This window comes from Trichechus manatus, unplaced genomic scaffold (genome assembly GCF_000243295.1).
Source record: "Trichechus manatus latirostris isolate Lorelei unplaced genomic scaffold, TriManLat1.0 scaffold00031, whole genome shotgun sequence".
Lineage (NCBI taxonomy): Eukaryota > Metazoa > Chordata > Mammalia > Sirenia > Trichechidae > Trichechus > Trichechus manatus.
The window spans coordinates 12,296,801-12,316,255 of NW_004443967.1; the positions used below are offsets into that span (position 1 = coordinate 12,296,801).

General features: G+C 47.6%; 1 protein-coding gene across 4 annotated transcripts in view; it reads left to right on the forward strand.

Moving 5' to 3' along the window:
* Window positions 1-19,455, forward strand: part of TACC2 (transforming acidic coiled-coil containing protein 2) — an 83,624-nt gene that overhangs the window by 53,333 nt on the left and 10,836 nt on the right. For 2 of the 4 annotated variants that reach the window (XM_004374911.2, XM_004374912.2), the window contains 7 exons: window positions 5,240-5,301; window positions 6,258-6,370; window positions 7,829-8,000; window positions 9,954-10,094; window positions 17,559-17,702; window positions 18,160-18,236; window positions 19,199-19,242. In XM_004374911.2, the coding sequence (XP_004374968.1) occupies window positions 5,240-5,301; window positions 6,258-6,370; window positions 7,829-8,000; window positions 9,954-10,094; window positions 17,559-17,702; window positions 18,160-18,236; window positions 19,199-19,242 (753 nt within the window). Of the gene's footprint in view, window positions 1-5,239; window positions 5,302-6,257; window positions 6,371-7,828; window positions 8,001-9,953; window positions 10,095-10,949; window positions 11,040-17,558; window positions 17,703-18,159; window positions 18,237-19,198; window positions 19,243-19,455 lie in introns of all 4 variants that reach the window. The other 2 variants (XM_004374910.2, XM_012555130.1) reach the window with 2 other exon arrangements.

A 19,455-nucleotide genomic window follows, 5' to 3' on the forward strand; every position in this document is an offset into this window, starting at 1 on the left:
CAAGTAGATACAAGAGACCAAAGGGGCGGCTTCTGGCCAGAGGTGAGATGGGAAGGCAGAGAGAGTTAGGAGTGGGTTGAATGTTCATGGGGAATCAGGGGCAGAGGGGAGGAGTGTGCTGTCGCAGAATGGGACACTACCTTGAAATGTAAACTTCATTTAATTATAACAATCAAAAAATAAAAATAAAATGCAACACCAAAAAAAAAAAAAAAGATTAGGGTTGCACAGCCGATTGTTGTCAGTGCTGTCGATAAGTTGTACACCTGTAAAAAGTTAAGTTGGCAAAAGTTGTGTGATAGACATATTTACAACAATGACAACAACAAAAAAAAGTAGCTGCTGAGCTGCTTATATACAACCAAATACCTCGTAGGATTTGGTTCCTTGGTTTGGAGGTTTAGAATCATGGTTTCATGGGACATCCCAGTTAATTGGCCTAATAACATGTTTAGTGCTTCTGTTCTCCCTCCTGGTTTGTTGTGTAGTGCCTGGGGTCTTAAAACCTTGCAAGTGGCCATCCAAGGCACAACAATTGGTCTCTGTTTGTCTGGAGCAACAGAGGAAGGAGGAGAGTCAGAAGTAGGAGGAGGATATGGAATGTGTGGCAAATTGCCTCCATGAACAACTGCCTCCTTTGCCATGAGACCAGAAGAAATGGATGGTGCCTGGCTAACATTACTGAACGTTTTGTTCAGAGTCTACAGAAGAAGCCTGATCAACATGGGAAAAATACAGAACAGAATTTCAAATTCTCATAGACTCTAGACTGTCTGGAGCCATGGAGGCTGGACAAACCCCTGAAACTATTGCCCTGAGATAATCTTTAAACCTTAAACCAAAAGTATCCCCCGAAGTCTTCTTAAAACCAAACAATAGTTTAGCTGAGCTAGTAAAAAACATCTGCCTTGAGCATTATGCTCTTTTAAGAACTATCTATATGGGATCAAAGTGACAACAGCAACTCAAAATGTTAAATAGGAACCTTAGGGGGCAGTTTATGTTAATGAAGGAGGAACAATTCAGAAAAGGAAGATGAGAATGTTGCACAGCCTGAAGGATGTAATCAATATCACTGAATTGTACTTGTAGAAATTGGTGTACGTTTCGCTGTGTATCTTCTCAACAACAACAGTAAAATAAATAAAATTTAAAAACTACAATAAAAACCCCTGTGGGGCAGTTCTCCTTGGTCACATGAGGTCACTATGAGTTGGAATTCACTACATGGCACCCAACAACAACATCATACTAAAATAAACAACTCACTAGTTCTCTGTCATGTCTGGCAACTGTTCGTTTTCTGCAAAAATCCAACAAACTGGTAAATATATACGTTTGGAACAAAGCTCTGTTTAGCCTGTCTCCTCAGAAAACGATTGTGATGATTTGGGAGGTCACTACTGTAATCACGGCTGGCGGATCATCATCCGTGTGGTTACAGAAGAGTTGCAGTTTTCCGAGGTGCCCCCCTCCCCCGCTGATACGCTGTGGTTCCCTCCAGCACCCAGGTGAAGCTGGATACAGAGTCCTCTTATCAGAACATCCTTTCTGTTACCTTGATGAGGTCAAGTCCAGCAGCACGAGGCACACACGGGTGTGTTGATGTCATCATCAGAATGAATCTGGCCAGGGCTGCAGCTCTGGTCAGAGATTTTCGTACACTGAAGTCACAGACCACAGAAAAATGAAACGTTGGGCTAGAAATAATAATTACCGTGTGAACACTTACTGTGATGTTGATTCTATAGATAATAGTAAAGCAGGAGCTGCCATTGGCTGGACGCTCATTTTGAGCTAGGTGCTGTGCGGAGTGTTTTCCATACATTATTTCATTTCATCCTCCAGCTCTGTAGAGAGGATTGCTCCAATTCCGCATGTTAAGATGGAGGCAACAGGCCTTGAGCGGGGACTTGCCCATTGTCGTGTGGCTAATCCATGAAAATCGGGTCAGCCTAACTCTAAAGGCCAACCTTCTTCTCACCCTGCTGTTCCTGTGGACATCGGGCAGTCCGCCTTTCCTCATCTGTAAAATGAGACTGTTGAATTCAATCAGCACTTCTCTCCCTGGGCCCACAAGAGCAGCGACGAAGAGCTTCAAGTTGTCTTTAATATTTCAAAAAACTTGAGTAGAAGTAGAGAGGAAGATGCCCAGGTAATTAAAATATCACATTTGGGCTGTAATTATCTCAACCTACTCTGGTAGCATGGATCACCTCCCACTGATTAAGAACTCTGATGGATGATTATAAACATTTTTCTTCAAGTGATGGCTTAGTTAAATGCCCTTTTGTGGTGTAATGTTTTGAAACAAGGTGCTGTGGGAGAAAATGTAATCCATGTAGCCTCTAGGGATGAACAGATTGGGAACCATTGGGCTGCCCAGCCTCTGAGCCCTCCCAGCTCTGGTCCAAGAGACCCTGGGAGAGAAAAGTTGTTTGCAGTTCCCACGTCTGGATAGTCCATTGATGGTTACCCAGGCTTTCTGTTTTATTTAACGCATAGCTACACCAGACCCTCCTTCCTACGTCAGTCAGAGGGTTGGTGTCCTTCTCCCACTCCTTGGCTCTTTGATGATGGACGCCATCACTGTCACACTTCAGCCCTTTAGAAGGAAGATGGCAAGGAAGTTGGGAACAGTTGCGTGAGGGTTACAGACCCTCCTTCTGAACTCTGTCCCGGCACTGGGGGGATCTGTGCTCCTGTCTTTGCTCTCTCCGAGCGACACACAATCACAGTGTCAGCCCTCAGGAAGCATGAAGTCTTCTCGACCATTAGTCCACAAATCCATCTTTATTCCCATGAGTGGGCCATGCCTACCAGAGGGCTGTGCTCCCTGCTCTTCTTTCCCTCATCACATATGTTAGAAGTCCCAGAAGTACCATCAATGAGCAATAATATATACCTCATCACAACACCTTACTTTTGTATAACACGTTGCAGGGCTTTTATTGTGCATTATTTCAGTAAATTTTTTTTTATTGTGTTAAAATATATGTAACATATGATTTGCCATTTAACCATTTTTAAGTATACACTTCAGTGACATTGATTACATTCACCATGTTGCAAAGCTATCACCACCATCCATTTCCAGAACTTCTCATTGCCCCAAACAGAAGCTCAGTGCCCCTCAAGCAATGACTTCCTTCCTCCCAGCCCATTATTTCATTTTATCGAAAATGCAGGCACTTTTAGCTCCATTTTCTAGATCCATAAATAGGCATGGAGAAGTTGGGTGAGCTGCCCTTCCTGATCCTGGGAATGCAGATCTGTCTGAACTTACCGCTTCCCCTGCCTTCCACGCAGGGCTCTTTCTGGTCCACCAGCAAAGCTCTAGCAGTTAAAGTTCAATGGAACAGCAGTCCCGCCCTCTTGCTGTGCAGTGCCCTGGTATGAAATAACTACCAAAAGCAGCCCTTGGAAGTGACAGTACTCGTTACAAATAACTTTGACCCTTTTGAGCTTGAAGCAGCCACATGCTTTCTTAAGCAGCCTTCCCCCTTGGATGTGAAGATGATGTGCTTCTTGGCACAACTGGTCTTATTCTCTGCTGCCTATGAAAATGGGCTAAAAGTGGATGTAGCTTCACCATCCACACTTTGAGGCTTAGAATGTAAAGCAGATGAGTGAGATTTGAAAACCGTGTTCAATGAGATGTTTCTTCAAAGTAGCAGAGGTTACCCTGATGCTGACGTTGTTGGATGCCATGAATTCTGAAATGTAGTGACCCTATAAGACAGAGGGACATCACCTGGAAATCACCTTGGTCATCACTGTCCCCTGCCTACTTCTCATTTTTAAGAGGAGGAGGATATTAAGTCTTCATAAACTAATGCTTCTGTGTCTTAAGTTGGGTCAGACCCTGGGCGGTTTGCGTGAGGGTTACAGACCCTCCTTCTGAACTCTGTCCCGGTACTGGGGGGATCTGTGCTCCTGTCTTTGCTCTCTCCGAGCGACACACAATCACAGTGTCAGCCCTCAGGAAGCATGAAGTCTTCTCGACCATTAGTCCACAAATCCATCTTTATTCCCATGAGTGGGCCATGCCTACAAGAAGCTTGCATTTACTTCATAGCGGAGATTCAGAGACCCCTGAAAATGTGTCCACGTGTTTTAGTGCTTGAGTTTATCTGGCCACAACCACACACACGTAGTGGGTTTTGAGAAAGTCTTTGGAAAATATTTCATTTTAAAGCTCATGTTAAAGGATCATGTTTTTAAATGATGCCTTCAACAATATGTACAAAGAGAGGGGTTTTAACCAGAACTGCCGTTTGTACTTATTTTTATATAGAAAATAAATGCGTTAGGCTTCATGGATTGCCACCGATATTCTTACACAGCTGGCTTCTGAGCAAGTCACATGTCACGTCTTGGTTTTCTTTTTAAGAATCATCTTACAGTAGCTACAGATGGTGGCCTCAGCGAGGACAGAGTCCCCTTTGGTCTTGGTCACCACCATATCCGCTGTGCCCAGCGCAGCGCCAGACACATAGAGGGCGCTCGGAAACCATGTACTGGATGAGGGAGTTGAGTCGTGTGGCCCACCGGGGTTTCCACGTGGAATCGTTTGGGTAACCAAGGCAGGCTGTGGGGTTTCTAGTCTCCAGTGAGAGTGCCTGGAGTTTTCTTGGCAGCCTAAAGTTTGCAGTCAATTTGCAATAGGTCATTTCTCCACCTATGGGCCTTTTAATGGTCTTTGCATCTGAAAATTCGATTATGACCAGCAGTGTGGGCCCTGCTAGGATTTTGGCAAATGTTCCAGGTAACTTGTGAAGCTTCTCCTATAAGCCACACTGGAGGGACAAAATCGGTTCGTCTTTCCTTGCTTCAGAGTATGGACTAAATTCTCAGCGAGGGACCACCATGGGTCTTGTTCCCAAATGTCATCAGGGACGTAGGTGGATTCCACATGTTGCACATGAGAGTCGCAGAGAAAACCAGCACCCAAAATGTACACACTCTCCACTCTGAAAACTCTGTGGAAACACTTATGTTTGTCCACCAACTTGTGCCTGCTCATGCCCTTTGATTTCCTTGGGACTCTGCTCAAGGCAGAAGTCCATTTATAGCAAGAGGTTTACTGATCGTGTGAAAAGAGCTGAGCCTCCCCTGTTGGCAGTATCAGCAGTCCGTTCTCAAGAAGCTTACAGCCTTGTTCCAGGACCCACCCTTCCCGGTCCAAATCTCCCCGTGATTTCCTCTGGCACTGACCCCGCCATTTGTTTCTTTGCAGAGTTGGATTACAGAAACTCCTATGAAATCGAATATATGGAGAAAATCGGCACCTCCTTACCTGTAAGTTCTTCTGCCTCAAACCAGTCAGGGCACTTGCTTCCCAACCCTGCCTTGGTTTTGACAGTGCAGCGGCCTCCTCCCCTGTGCAAAGCATTTTTGGGAGCTCAGACTCCCAACTTGAGGGCCGAGGGCCGTCTATGCCACAGCATCCTGCGTGCACAGGAATAAAGAGGGACGGGCTTGGGGCTTGTGCTCATTCCACTTCCGGTAGCATTTTCAGGGAGAAGAGGATGGAATGCAGTTAGACTTCCTGGCAGAATTACTTCCTTACACTGAGAAAGCAAAACTTGTAAGGGCTGTAAGAAAAAAAAAGGAGTTTTTGGTGGTTTTTAAGAGATAATATTAGGTGTTTTGTACAAATTAATTTTTTCTGTGTATAGCTGAAGCTTATCTCTGGGCAGTCAGTCTCATTCTCCCCTCTTCGTTGTAAATGGTTACGATGTCAGCTGTCTTTGCTGGCGTCCTGTCTGCTGCCGCAGGGAGCTTCTTCCTGAGCGTGACCTCTTGGCCTGCTGCTGTTCAGCGCTGCCCTCAGGGGCCTGAGGTGCCCGGGAGGGCTTGTGGGGACACGTTGCTCCTCTCTTTATCTTTCTTTGTATCATTTATAGATGCTAGGGCTGCTGCTTCTGCACCTCAGCTTGTGGTCAGTCAGGCCTGAAGGTGGGGCAAGAAAATATACCCATAAACGCACCTGACTCAGGTACCACATCAGTCAAATCAGAGCTACCCAAGCACAGAGCGTGGGCCTTGTCCCTGCCCTCTTGGGGCAGTGCTCAGAGGCCGTGTTCACTTAACTCTGAGTTTAGCACCCACCCAACAACATGACCTTGTTAACGTAACGGAAGAAAAACCCTATTTCCAGACAGGGTCACGTTCACAGGTCCAGGGGTTAGGACCTCAGCATGTCTTTTGGGGGACACGATTCAACCCATAACATGTGATTTGGGTCTCTGCAGCATGACGATGACGCACCGAAGAAGCAGGCTTTGTACCTGATGTTTGACGCTTCTCAGGAGAGCCCCATCAAGTCTCCTGTCCGGATGTCGGACTCCCCGACGCCGTGTTCAGGGTATGACTTATGTAGTAAGAGGCTCATGAGCCAGGCCAGAGGCCCCAGAGCCTCGGGTCACCTTCACATTGTTGTTCTGACTTGATTTGTGTTGCGTGTTTTAAGGCAGCCCACCCTGCTCTCTGACGGTCCCCACGTGCCGAAGTCTAGATGCAGTGGTCTTGTTTATGGCTACCCTTTGCACTAAGGCAGAATCCCCCCGCCCCTCACCCCCAATATTCACACCACGTATTGTGTAAATTTTCCAGTGTGGAGCCAGTGGGACAAAACACTCAGAGTCTGCATCCCACCTTCATCCCTTCCTGATACGACGGGATGCAGGTGATGAAACCTCCCTCTGCTGCAGTTTCCTTACCTGTAAGACGAGGTGCCCATAAGCCCAGCCCCATAGGGATTTGATGGAGACGAGCGAGGCCTTCAGTCGTACAGAGCATCCCTCACCTGTGCAATGGGACTGCAGATACCTGTCTCATGGAGCTGTCGGGAGGAGGGAGCTGAGATACTGTCTGGAAGGCATTGTGCGAGTGCCTGGCACACGTGCAGTGCCTAATCAACATGGATCATTAGTATAGATGTCGATATTAGCATTCCTCAGAGTTCAGTTTCAAAGCTGTGGGGCGCCTGCTTGGGTAAGGGCGGGACATCGCTCTTAGATTTGGACCTTCTTGGCCTCTTCTCCCTGCCCCTTGCAGGAGTGAGAGCTCTTGCTTTTACTTACAGAACTTATGGGGGACTGTGAAGACCAGAATCTGCCCAGGATAGTGAAAATGATGATGATGATGACCTTGCCATTAGGCGTCACAGAGTGCTCTCTATGTGTAGCATCTCATTGCATCTTCACGGAATGGACGTTGTCTCCGTCTTACAGAAAAGGAAACTGAAGCACAGTACCCAGTCACTTCCTCAGGGTACACAGCCAGCAACTGATTGTCTGCTTAGCTGCAGAGCCCGTGCCCCTTAGCCAGTGGTGTCTGTGCCCCTTAGCCCATGGCGTCTGTACCTCTCAGCCAGTGGCATCTGTGCCCCTTAGCCCATAGCATCGGTGCCCCTTAGCCCATGGCGTCTGTGACCCTTAGCCAGTGGTGTCTGTGCCCCTTAGCCAGTGGCATCTGTGCCCCTTAGCCCATGGTGTGTGTGCCTCCCAGCCAGTGGTGTCTGCGCCCCTTAGCCAGTGGCATCTGTGCCCCTTTGGCCATGGTGTCTGTGCCCCTTAGCCAGTGGTGTCTGTTCTCCCCACCCTCCCTTGTCAGCAAGCCCTGGGCTGAAACTGGACAGCTCCTCCCTCACAGTGCAAAGTCTAGAGGCCCCTTACCCACCAAAGACCTGCTCCATTGCCCTCTGGGAATGTGGCCCTGGAAGTCCAGGGCCTCTTGGGATATTGATGCAGCCAGGGCGTCCTGGCTCATTTCAGTGGGATTTCCAGCACAAAGATTCTGAAGGTGGCCTTTGTTCCCCCAGATCAAGTTTTGAGGAGACTGAGGCCCTTTTGAATGCTGGGGCCAAAATCCAGCATCCCATCCCACGAGGGCTGGCCCCCAACCAAGAGCCACACTTGCAGGTGCCAGAGAAGTCCACGCAGAAAGAGCTGGAGGTCATGGCCTTGGGGACCGCTTCTGACCCGATTGAAATTGTAAGTAGGGCCCCACGGGGTTGAAATCACTGGGGATGAGGCCGGGTCAGCTGGTTCCCATCACCAAGAGGGCCCAGCCTTCCGAGCAGCACTCTCTTGGCCCCATCCCATCCCCCACACCACAGAAGCCAGTCTAGGAGCCCACAGTCCACAATGACAAGAGAAAGGCTCTCCACTCTCACCAGTGTGCGTTTGCAGTTCTCACTAGTCTTCTTGGTGCTTTCTTTGCCTTCAAGGTTATTTGCTTTCCACTTTCAGCCCCTTAGCTGGATTGCTGCTCTGGAGCAGTTATCACTCTGTACCCTGCCTCTGCCTCAGCAGTGGCAGCAGACTGACGCTTGGCAGAGAATGGTAGGCAGGGTACACCTTCTTTTGGGGGAACAGTTGGTTTTCTTGGGCTTCAGTTATGATAAATCCTTTCTGTAGCTAGATAGACAGATAGATGGCTACTGTTGAGTCAATTCCTTCTCATAGTGACCTTATGTACAGCAGGATGAAATGTTGCCCAGTCCTGCATCATCCTCACCATCACTACCTGTTCAAGTCCATCCTTGTGACTATTGTGCCTATCCATCTCACCGAGGGTCTCCCTTGCCCTCGTTGGCTCTTATGTATACAGATTAGGATTTATACCTCTCCCTTCCCAACCCCAGTGAAGTCCTACAGGACAAATACACAGACCTGAAGACCTCAGCCCCCTCACCTTCACACACTACTGCATGTGTCCATCCACAGGCCTCTGTGTTAGAGGAGGGCTTAAACCTGTGATCTCCCTATAACATATGATACACTTGTAAAGTTCTTCCACATGTTGAAAACAGACCATCCTTCTAGGTGAATTTAATTTTTATTTCTTGTATCTCCCTTCTAGCAATTCCCAGTAGGCTTTGAAGCTATTGATTTAATATACACCCACTCCTCCCTTATCGACATGGTTAGGTTCCAAAGACCAGATTGTTATGCAAAAATTGGTGTTATGTGAAAATGGAGGATTACTACATCAGACCACAAAATGAAAGATGACTACATTATTACATAACTGCCAAACCACTGAGAATCATGGCCCAGCCAAGCTGACCCGTAACTGTAACGGTCACAGCCAGCGTTACTCTTGCCTTGCACCTCAGCATTCGTTACTGCTAGATACACATCATTAATGTGCAGAATAGTCAGATAGTAGATTTTTTACTACTGTCATAAATGTGAAATGTTGGATAACAAAATAGTCGATAAGTGAGGAATAGGTGTGTTGCTTTTATTCTTCCTTATTAGTAGACCATTCACTTGTCTCATGTATCAATTATTTATTGAACACTAACTGTGTGTCTGGCAATGGGTTGGAAGCTAGAAAAACAGTAATGAGCAAAAAGAGGATCTAGACATGAAGCAAACGATCTCTCAAACACTATGAAGGACTTGTACATGGTTCAACTGCTACAAAGCTGCCTTCTGATTTTGAAGTCTTTCTGATCTACCAGGAGACACTTTTCATTTGAAATCGTCCTTACTTTTTTTTTTTTTAATGACCTTTACTGAAAACAAAACCTCACTTACTTTGAAATTTATACTTGGAGGTCTTTCCTTGATGAGTTATGTTTGGAAAATCCATCAACTAGCTTGCCTTCCCCCCTCCCCTGAGATTTTCAAATAAATAAGCGAATGGTACATTTCCTCCTGCTGATTGGCTACAGTTAAAGAATGTGGGTGGTGTGGGGGTGGGAGGGCACCTATAGCTGTGCTTTTGGGGAGGGGGGTTGGACCTGCCAATCTCAACCTTTACTGGTACGTGGTAATTAGTCCAGGCGAAGAGGAAAGTGTTGGCACCTGATTGATACTCTCTTTAGCCTTAAGACAGAAATGTCCAGCAATTAGATGCATGGTCCTTGCCTGGAATCAATATCGCTCTCTGCTCTCCTCTATTTTCCTCTGTGTGCTCCTGTCTGCCGGCCTCAGACAGCTCCGGAGGGCTCCTTTGTTTCTGCTGATGCCCTGCTCAGCAGGCTGGCTCATCCAGCCTCTCTCTGTGGTGCGCTTGACTACCTGGAGCCCGACTTAGCAGAAAAGAACCCCCCAGTATTTGCTCAGAAACTTCAGGTTTGTAGCCCACATGTGACTTTCGGGAGTTTGTCAAAACCTCAGTAGAGAATGAACCCCCAGAGCCCCAAAGGAAAGGAGGCAGCATTGAATGAGGAACTTCTAGTTCCAAATGAAATCTCTTCCCCTCAAGACCCATACACGGCGCTCTTTATCCAAGACGCCGAAATTACATAAATTGTGTGATTACATATTGAACAAACCATTTCTACTTCAGTTTGGAAATTGGGCCCAAATGGTCATTTTTCAGAAGTCCTGGTAGCCCCAGCAGCAGTTTCTGTGATTTATTCTCCAAACTGAAGGTATCAGCTCACCACCAAGCCAAGCTATTTCTGTGTGAGAGGCTATCTCAGACTCCCATTGAGATAACATCTGGACTTGGTCTTACATCTGGCACCAAAACCATTATCTACGCTGTGCTTCAAATTTGACAATTTAATTTGATATCCTCTAGACTAGAAAGTTCAGAGCAGACCTAGGGAGATTGTTAACAGTCGTTTGAGAGTTGCAGATTCATCGGGAGAGTGTTGGCCAAATTTACATTAAGAGAACGAAAGAAAAGAAATCAAAGTCAACAGCCCTGTAAACGTTTGGATCTCACTCTAAAACTCACCTCCTATTCGGCCACATCATGCATCCCGACAGACATTCGAAAAGAGTGATTGAAAAAAGGAAATTAAACACTTATTTCATGATCTGCTGAGGTGTTAACTGTGAAAGAACCCTGGCGCGTGTGTTTTTCCCAAGTGCCTGTCATGACACATTTAAGTGGTCTCTCATTCCTGGATGTGGGAGACATTCACGTCCTGTGTTGCTGCATTTCTCCACGGTTCGCTCATACCCCATCATGAGCAGGAGGAGTTAGAGTTTGCCATCATGAGGATAGAAGCCCTGAAGCTGGCCAGGCAGATTGCCCTGGCTTCCCGCAGCCGCCAAGACGCCAAGGTACCAGGGTGCCGCCCTCACCTGCTCTCCAGAATGCTGTGTGCCACGTGGTCCGAGCGCTGCTTTGCTAACCATAGGTCAGGCGCGCAACTCCAGGCTCTGTCTGAGTGGAATTTTTTCAAAAGGCTAAAAGCGTAACTCTTGCAAAAAATGCATAGTGAGCACGTGGCTGAGAGTCATTTAACTTATTATAGTGTGGGAACTGGCAGAATGGTAAAACTGTTTGAATGGAGGTTGTGAGAAACTAACGTGTATCTAGTCCATGGGATAAAGAAGCCTCGAATAGGATTGCAATATTAGATATGGAACTGGTGACTGGTTAAATGGAGTCCCTGGGTGGCGCAAACCATGAAGCACTCAGCTACTAACTGAAAGGTTGGTGGTTCAAATCCACCCAGAGGTGCCTCAGAAGAAAGGCCTGGCTACCTACCTCTGTAAGATCACATCCGCTGAAAACCCTAGGGAGCACATTTCTACACTGACATATATGGGGTCGCCATCAGTCAGAATTGACTTGATGGCAATGAGTTTGGTTTTGGTTTGGCAGAATGGTAACGCTGGTTGAATGGAGAATACAAAAAATGAATGTATCTCATCAGTGGGGTAAAGAAAGCTAAAGAAAGATTGCAAAGTTAGATGGGGAACCGGTTAAGACTGGCTAAACAGAATAAAAAAATCATAACCTTTGTGTTTAAAAAAATTTTCTTTCTACAGAAATTTATTTGCTCCTTTACTGAACAAAAATAATTTGCGGCTTTTCTATTTTCTGTGAGTTAACATCTAGCTTTACTGAGGCTGGGCCCTAATCAATAGTGAACAGTAAGTGATATAGACCTTCGCTGAGAGCATCAGTGGGCCTTTGGTGAACTTGTTAGATGGTGCTCTAGAGCAAAGGGCGGCGAACTGTTTTCTGTAAACGGCCAGATAGAAAATATTTTAGGCTTTGCGGGCCAGCCCATCTCTGTGACAGCTGCTCAGCTTCTGTGTTGCAGTGGGAAGGCAGCCAGAGGTAATACACGAGTGAATGGAGGTGGCGTGTTCCAGTAGTCGTTCCCTCGGGCCGTAGTTTGCAAACCCTACTTCGGGTGAGTTTGATACTGAGAGGCACCCTGACATGTTTTTGTCTGGGGGCTTCCAGGTATGAGGTGATTGTTCTTAACTAGGTGAATGAGTTACTGCAGACAGGCAGAGGTGTGGCCCTGTGAGGCTGAGCCCACCCCTCTGCACTGCCGGATGAGTGCCCTTGTCTTGCTCATCTCACTTAGGCAGAGGGGCCGTGCTGGACCCCCCTCTCTCCTTAGCATAGGAGCTGGGGCTCTGCCGGCTGGTGGTTCTGCAGAGGCCCCCACATGTGGTTTCCTCCCGGACACCTCCCAGTGACTGGTGGGTGTCCAGACTGGGGGCGGTGGGGCCCAGGCAGGGATAAGAATGTAAATACACATCCGTGATGTCCTTGCTGCCAAGCCATAGACCTGCTTCCTCGCCCGCCTTTCTCCAAGGGTGTAACGTCCATGAAAGATTTTTTAGAAAACATTAAGTAATGAGGCTTTTCCCCCATGACATTGATTTCTTGATATCCTTGGGGAGCGACTTAGAGACAGATTGCACTGGCTGAAGTTTGGCCATTAGAAATACAGTGTATTCCTGGCCAGGAGACGCTTGGGGCCAGATCAAACATGTTCTGATAAGTATTCTGACTTCTGAGTAGGGAGTGTTCTGGAGTGTCTGGGAGTCCCTGACTCCTTTCCCCTGAGAATGTGTCAGAGATGGCGGTCGGCACATACTGATTGTGAGCTGACTTCTGTCAGTAACATTCTGTTCTCGGACCGTGTGTCCTGATTGTGATTTAGGAAATATTGTCACACAAACCCACTGAGCCTAATGTATTTCAGAAGTACATTATGGAAGAAATGTTATATAGGGGTGGAAGGTAGAGATGTTCTGGAGTATAACCACATTTTTCTCTACGATATAACTTGTGCCACTTTTTGTAGAAAGTGTATCCCTGACTTTGGCCCTTGGAAGGTCGACGTACCTTCCTGCAGCCGACCAGCCCCAGGGTGGTGCATTCACGTGAACCCAGTTAGGTTCGTTCCTGTGGGTTTCTGGGTCATGTAGACACTTGATTGCACCTCACGGCGCTGGGCACTGCTAATGTGTAGAAAGAAAAGACAGCAGCTGGGCCTCCAGTTCGCCCTTTTTCTGCCTGTATCTTTCAGCTGCAGGTGACAGCCCAGTTTTTTTGGCAGTGTGGGCTGAAACTGTTGGTAATGCGAAAATGAAATCACTTGGAACAAAAAATCAGGTTGAGGGGTGGAATCTGCATGAAATATGGTGTGGGGTGGTTGGCTGGCTGTTCCCCGAGAGCAGTTCAACTTAACATTTCCCTTTAGACTGATAGAGAGTGGGGAAGCCTCTGAGGAACTGCAGCTGGTTTTCTCTGGCTCGTTAGTAAGAAAACATTACAGGAGGGACAGCCCAGAGGAGTTAAGGTGTCCGGCTGCAGCCTCATTATGACTTTCCTTCCACACACTTCTGGTTGAACTGAGTTCTGTCGGGTTCTCCTGGGGCTAAATGTGACCGGGGCCCCTGGCCGAGTGGTGCAGCAGCCCTGGATTGAACACGAAACTCAGCTAGGATAGGCGGACTCTGTAATGTCCTGTCTGTATGGCCTTCCAGGGGGTACCACGCATGAGGGGACTGATTTCATTTGTGTCCGTAACAGATACTGGTTGTAATCCTTAAAGCCGTTGGTCTTTCTGGATTAGAGGGACCCAGTTTAAAAACTGCAGGATGTATGTGGGGATCTTGGGAAGAAGAATCAGGAATGGTAAGCTCTGGCAGCATGGGAAGGAGAAGTGTTGTCAGTCTTCAGGGTCTGATTCCTGCGGAAGTCCTGACTTCTTGGGCAGATGCAGGGGTGTTGGGTGAACAGAGAAGTAGTCAGGGCTGGGCAACCTCGATATCATATGCTACATCTTCTGTCACCCTCTGTCCCAAAACCACCAAAACAAAAAAAAAACCAAACCCGTGACTGTCGAGTCGATTCCAACTTATAGTTCCAATAGGACAGAGTAGAGCTGCCCCATAGGGTTTCTGGAGCGGCTGGTGGATTCGAACTGTCAACCTTTTGGTTAGCAGCCATGCTCTTAACTACTGTGCCACCAGGGCTCCCCCAAAACTACAGTCTCCCAACATGTAACAGTGGCTGAAAAGTAGGGAGACGTGAAGTCACGAGAACAGTCTTAAAAAGGAGTTGACAGAGGGCTGGCCCATGGGTTTTAGCTTACCTGCCAGTTTCTAGAATCCATGATGATTGCCTGGAGGACTGTGCTGGGAAGGCTTTGTGAGGCTGTGTCTTGGGAAAGTGAGAAAGAGGGATCCGTTGATGGTGCCTTCTGTGGGTGAAGAATAAGGGAGTGGTACTAGGTGCCTTCCTTTATTTGCCCCTCCTGAGCTTGAGAACTGCTCGTTGTCAGATTTGGACAGGGCAGCACCATGTTAAGGCCACTCTCCTGCCCAACATGGCACCATGGGGCCAAGACACCCCACGGATTCCCCACCTGGGTCCACACTCATGGCCTCAGCCCACTTTGCTGCAGTCTCCCTACCTAATCTCAACTCCTCCAGTCCTCAGCCCGGCGTAGCTCCCCTGGGTCCGCTCTCCCAGGCTCTGATCTGCAATTGCTCACCCCCAGAGTCGGCCTCTGACCGCCTGGGGACGAGGATCCTGTGGTAGCATGTGGTGGTGCCTTCTGAGGCCTTTGCCACAGGCGGACCACGAGCCCAGGTGAGTGACTGGACCCCCAGCCCACGGCTGCAAGATGGAAAGGATCCCAGGCCTGAGCCCTGCAGATCTGAGAGCGGTGACGGTGGCCCCGGGGTTCTTTCAGGGACCAGGATTTAAGGGAGCTGATTGAGGGGTTGGAAGTTGGTTCCAAAGGCCTGTGCTCTTCTGGGTCGTGGCCATTTCACATTTTAATTTGTGATTTTAGTGGCTGTTTGGTCCCTTTACAGTAGCAAGGGGGGTTACGTAAGAGAAACAAAGCTTAATCTAAATCTAATCTTAAAACATCAGCGAGAGACAAACCTATTAATTTCCGTGAAAAACAAGTCTTAGTTGTAAGGAAAAACCAGGGTGTGCGTGATGAATTTCATTAACACACAGATACTCAGGCAGTAATTCAAGTGGATTCTGAAGTCATCTGTTCCTTTATTGAAAACACCAGGTGGCTAAGCTGAAAGGTGGTTGTGAATCATTGTATATGGTAGTAGCCATTTGCATTTACTTAGAAAGCTCATTATTTAACTTAGTTTTTTATTTCCTTCCTCACTTTACAAAGGACTTTGGGCGGCTTGGAGATCGTAATGCCTGCCTTGGAGATCGTAATGCCTGCGTGTTGATCTTGTGTAGTTTTTGCCTTGTCTGATAAAGTCAGTTTTAATTAAATGCATTTTCTCTTGCGCTTCAGGGGGTTGGTTTGTTTTGGGCCAGAATTGAATCTCATTCTGAGAAACCTTTTGGCTAAATCTCTCAGATCCTCAAGTTTTTCATCTTCAGAAGGACTAGACTGAGTTAGATGGCATCTAATGTCCTTTTCATTTTCAAATTCTACTTTTTTTTTTTTTAAGCAAAATGTTACTTTATTAAGAGTGATAGGAATGGTTTGTTTTTTAATCCTCTTAAGAACTTTCGTGAACTTTCTCCTTAAATGCAAATGTTGAGTTTTGATCTGTAGGCACATAGTTTTCCAGTTACTTTCTAGGAAGTTTCCCCTCCAACAAGCAGAACCTTGAAAACCATGTTAAACGGCAGAGAGTAGCTCGTACAGGCATGAGGCTCTGCCCCGTGGTTAGGTGGCACTGTTTCTCCTGAGAGGTCAACCTGCTGGCTGCTGAGGTTGTCCTGTGGTCACATGTCCTGTAAAGTGAGGCTTCGTTAGGACCCAAGCCTGTGAAGGTCCTGGTGCTCCATTTACCACGTGAGTGTGTGTCTCTAGGGTCTGGATGGACAGGGCTGTGTGCTCCCCTCTCTGAACAGCGGTGGTCTTGCAGATCCCACCAGGGTTAGCCCAGGCAGGAGTGGTGAAGTCACAGCAACAGCAGCTCACTTCCAGGGCAACCAAGACCATTTAGTTCATCTTGCATGTGTACAACTAACTGGACCTAACCGAATAGCCTCCAGTCCTATCCATTAAGCTTCCGTTAGAGTTTTCTAAGCTCTCCCTTCCAAGTTCATTTTCCCTGGTGCTACCTTAGGGCGAGCTTGCCTGTTCTTGTGATTGAAGAGAAACATTCTGCACAGGTACCTGCAGTTACTGTTGGTTCTTTCATCTTTCCTGCTGCCCTCTAAAACATGTGTCCTCATTCTTTCCCAAATATCCTTCTCTTTCCCCTGGAGAGTGGTGTTCTGTTCACTGCTCAATTTACTCTCCTAAATTCCCTGAGGAAGAAGCAGCCGTACTCTGCCTGTTAGACCACCATTACTTCACGCGGCATTGGACTCTAGGAACCAGGGTGGAGGTTTGCCTTGGCAACCATAACAGCTCCATGAGGTTAATGAATAGGACTGCGAGTGTGGTTGGCGTGATGTGTCTTTTGCAGTAGAAGTTGACTGACAAGCCGGCTGTGCTGGTAGACGAGAATCCTAACACCGCATTTCAACTGTGTCAGAAACTGTCAAGCATTTGTGCAAAGGGAAGGGGTGGGTGGGGGCAGGGGGACCAGAGGCCGCTCCTCTGCTCCCAGGAGGGTCGTGTGTGTCCTCTACAGAAGGCTATACAACAGTCAAACCAGTGCCAGTTGGGTGGATGGGATCATACCACTTGTTGAGGGTCTTAACCAGCCAATGTGGATATTGTCATTGATCTGGTGTTTAGTTTTCCCATTGACGGAACGGCCTTCGTGACAACATAACTCCATATTATATTACCTTTAAGGAATCCAGAAACTCTAGCTTGTTGAAGGTGACGATGGTTGACTGACAACTATGGTAGGCCTTAAGCCTTGTGTGAATCCCATGCTATCAAATGGAGCTAAACAAATGCCCCCAAAATGGAAATGTGAGTAGTCTTACAAAAATTATCAAATCCGCTGTTATTCAAAACTAGGCAAACATAGAGTAGAATTCAACATCGTTCACCATCAAGCTTTTATCTGCGAAGTGGAGCCTGTGGAACGATTACCTGGGTTCTTATGTGTTATGCCTAAGTGCCTTCGAGCCTGATAAATGGCCTCGATAAGCAGGCACCAGACGTGCTTGACTCCAAGGGCGTGGGGTTGCCGGGCTTCCACCATTAGCCTCTTTGTCTGCTCCCACCGGTGCAAAACAATAGATTTCCATAGATTGTATCTCGCATCTCCCACCCATTAGTCTTTGCATTTTCTCATACTATTGGTGTTCTTTGTTTCAAATCCATACACATGACCCATTCATGAGGCAATGAATGCAGTCTTCTTTTGTCATATGATTAATGTTAACTTTTTTATTTACTTTTTTAATTAAAAACCATTCCACAGAGAGAAGCTGCTCACCCAACAGATGTCTCCATATCCAAAACAGCCTTATACTCCCGCATCGGGACCTCTGAGGCGGAGAAAGCCCCAGGCCTTCTGTACCCACAGCCCGACTTGGACTCTGCATTGCAGATCGCCAGGGCAGAGGTACGGGGCCATGTGGCTTAGGAGAAGGCCAGCTCTGGTCACAGTGGGGAAAGATCATTTCTGCCATATGTAAATAAGAAATGTATATGCCCACAACCCACAAAGTCAGGGCCTTTGGAGACAAATTTTCTCCGCAGAACACTACTGGCAGAGATGGGTGGCAAACGGTTGGCTTTGGTCTTCCCAGATACCATTGTTTAACGGGCCTGTCCGACTCTGTTTGATTTATAAGAAAAAGCATATGCATTTTGGTTGCTCCCCAGCAGGCACTGTGGAAGTCTGGTATCGGACGTATTTCTTCCTCATGCTCGAGGAAGTTGTCTGAATGTAACCGTAGCTTGGTGTAGTGAGTCTTAATTCCACGTGCATTCTGTTTCTCCTTGTCTTGTCTGTGAATGGCTCTGATCTGAATTCACCCATTTAGGGCTAACCATTCTTTTCTTCTCCCTGATACTAGATCATAACGAAGGAGAGAGAGGTCGCAGAGTGGAAAGATAAATATGAAGAAAGCAGGAGGGAAGTGATGGAAATGAGGTAAGTTGTTCAGCTCAGGCCTCCTGGGTCTTTGGAGTCTTCTGGAATCAGGGTCCTGGATTTGCTGGTGGCTGACAGCTCTTGGTTCCCTTGTGGGGAGTGATTATTGGATAGTTTAGGTGATACCCCTGAGTCTTTTTGAGAGGTTCCCTCTAGAAGGTTGACTTTGGAGGGAGGGTTTCTTCACACCTCTCAGTCCTTTCACCTAGGGGCAGCCTTGAGGCAGTCTTACAAGCAGATGATCTTAGTGCTTTTGTGCAGCTACTGTTTATTGATGCTACCCAAGAGCTGCTACTTCAGGCCTATCCCTCCCCACACGCACACACAGCACACACAGGTGAGAGAGAAGTAGCCTCTGGGCCTTGAGGATCTTCTACTCTCGTAGAGGAGGTAAGACTCATGTACTGTGGGGCCAGGTGTATGAGATGCTTTAGACGAAGGAGTTGCAGATAAAGTGCTATGGACTTCCAAGGAGGAATCGCAGAAGACTTCCTGGAGGAGGTAACATTTGAATTAAACTTTGAGAAACAGGTAGACTATGACAGGTGGAAATAGAGAGGGGACATGCACAGCATGAGCAAACGCATGGAGGTGAGACAGCCCAGAACAAACAGGAAACCATCAGTTCTTGCTGAGCCACTGTGCTCACAGGATGGCGTGGAAGGAGGTGAGGTTGATGAGAGAGCTCGGGCCCACACTGCAGAAGGCTTCAATGATCAGGTGAAGGTTCGGCCTTGTTGTTATTGTTGTTTTTTTCTTAGTGGGCAGTAGGGAGACACTGGAGGTTTTGCGCAGGGAGTGGCGTGTTCAGAGTCGTGCACCGGGAAGAGGCCTGAGCCTGGCGGTGGCCCGAGGCGTGCGGGTCTGTCCTGTGTACGCTTGCTGTCCAGCTCACGGGCCCGCATGTGAGATAAAAATGGTTCTGTTGTCACGTTTCCAACATGTGTTCACTTCTCTTACAGGAAAATAGTGGCCGAGTACGAGAAGACCATCGCTCAGATGATAGGTACGTGTCTGGCTCGCAAGACCTCAGACCTGCCTGGGGTTTCTTGACTGTGTGCATGTGGGGAGGGTGTGACTGAGCGTGTTCTTCTCAGGGCCCCCCTCAGAGCTTGAGGTCCTTCAAAGCACCTCTCATCGTGGCTCTGCCCCGCACAGAGAGCCTGGGCTCCGAGCCCTGGAAACACCCGCTAGGATCTCTCATGCCTGGGGAGGCCAT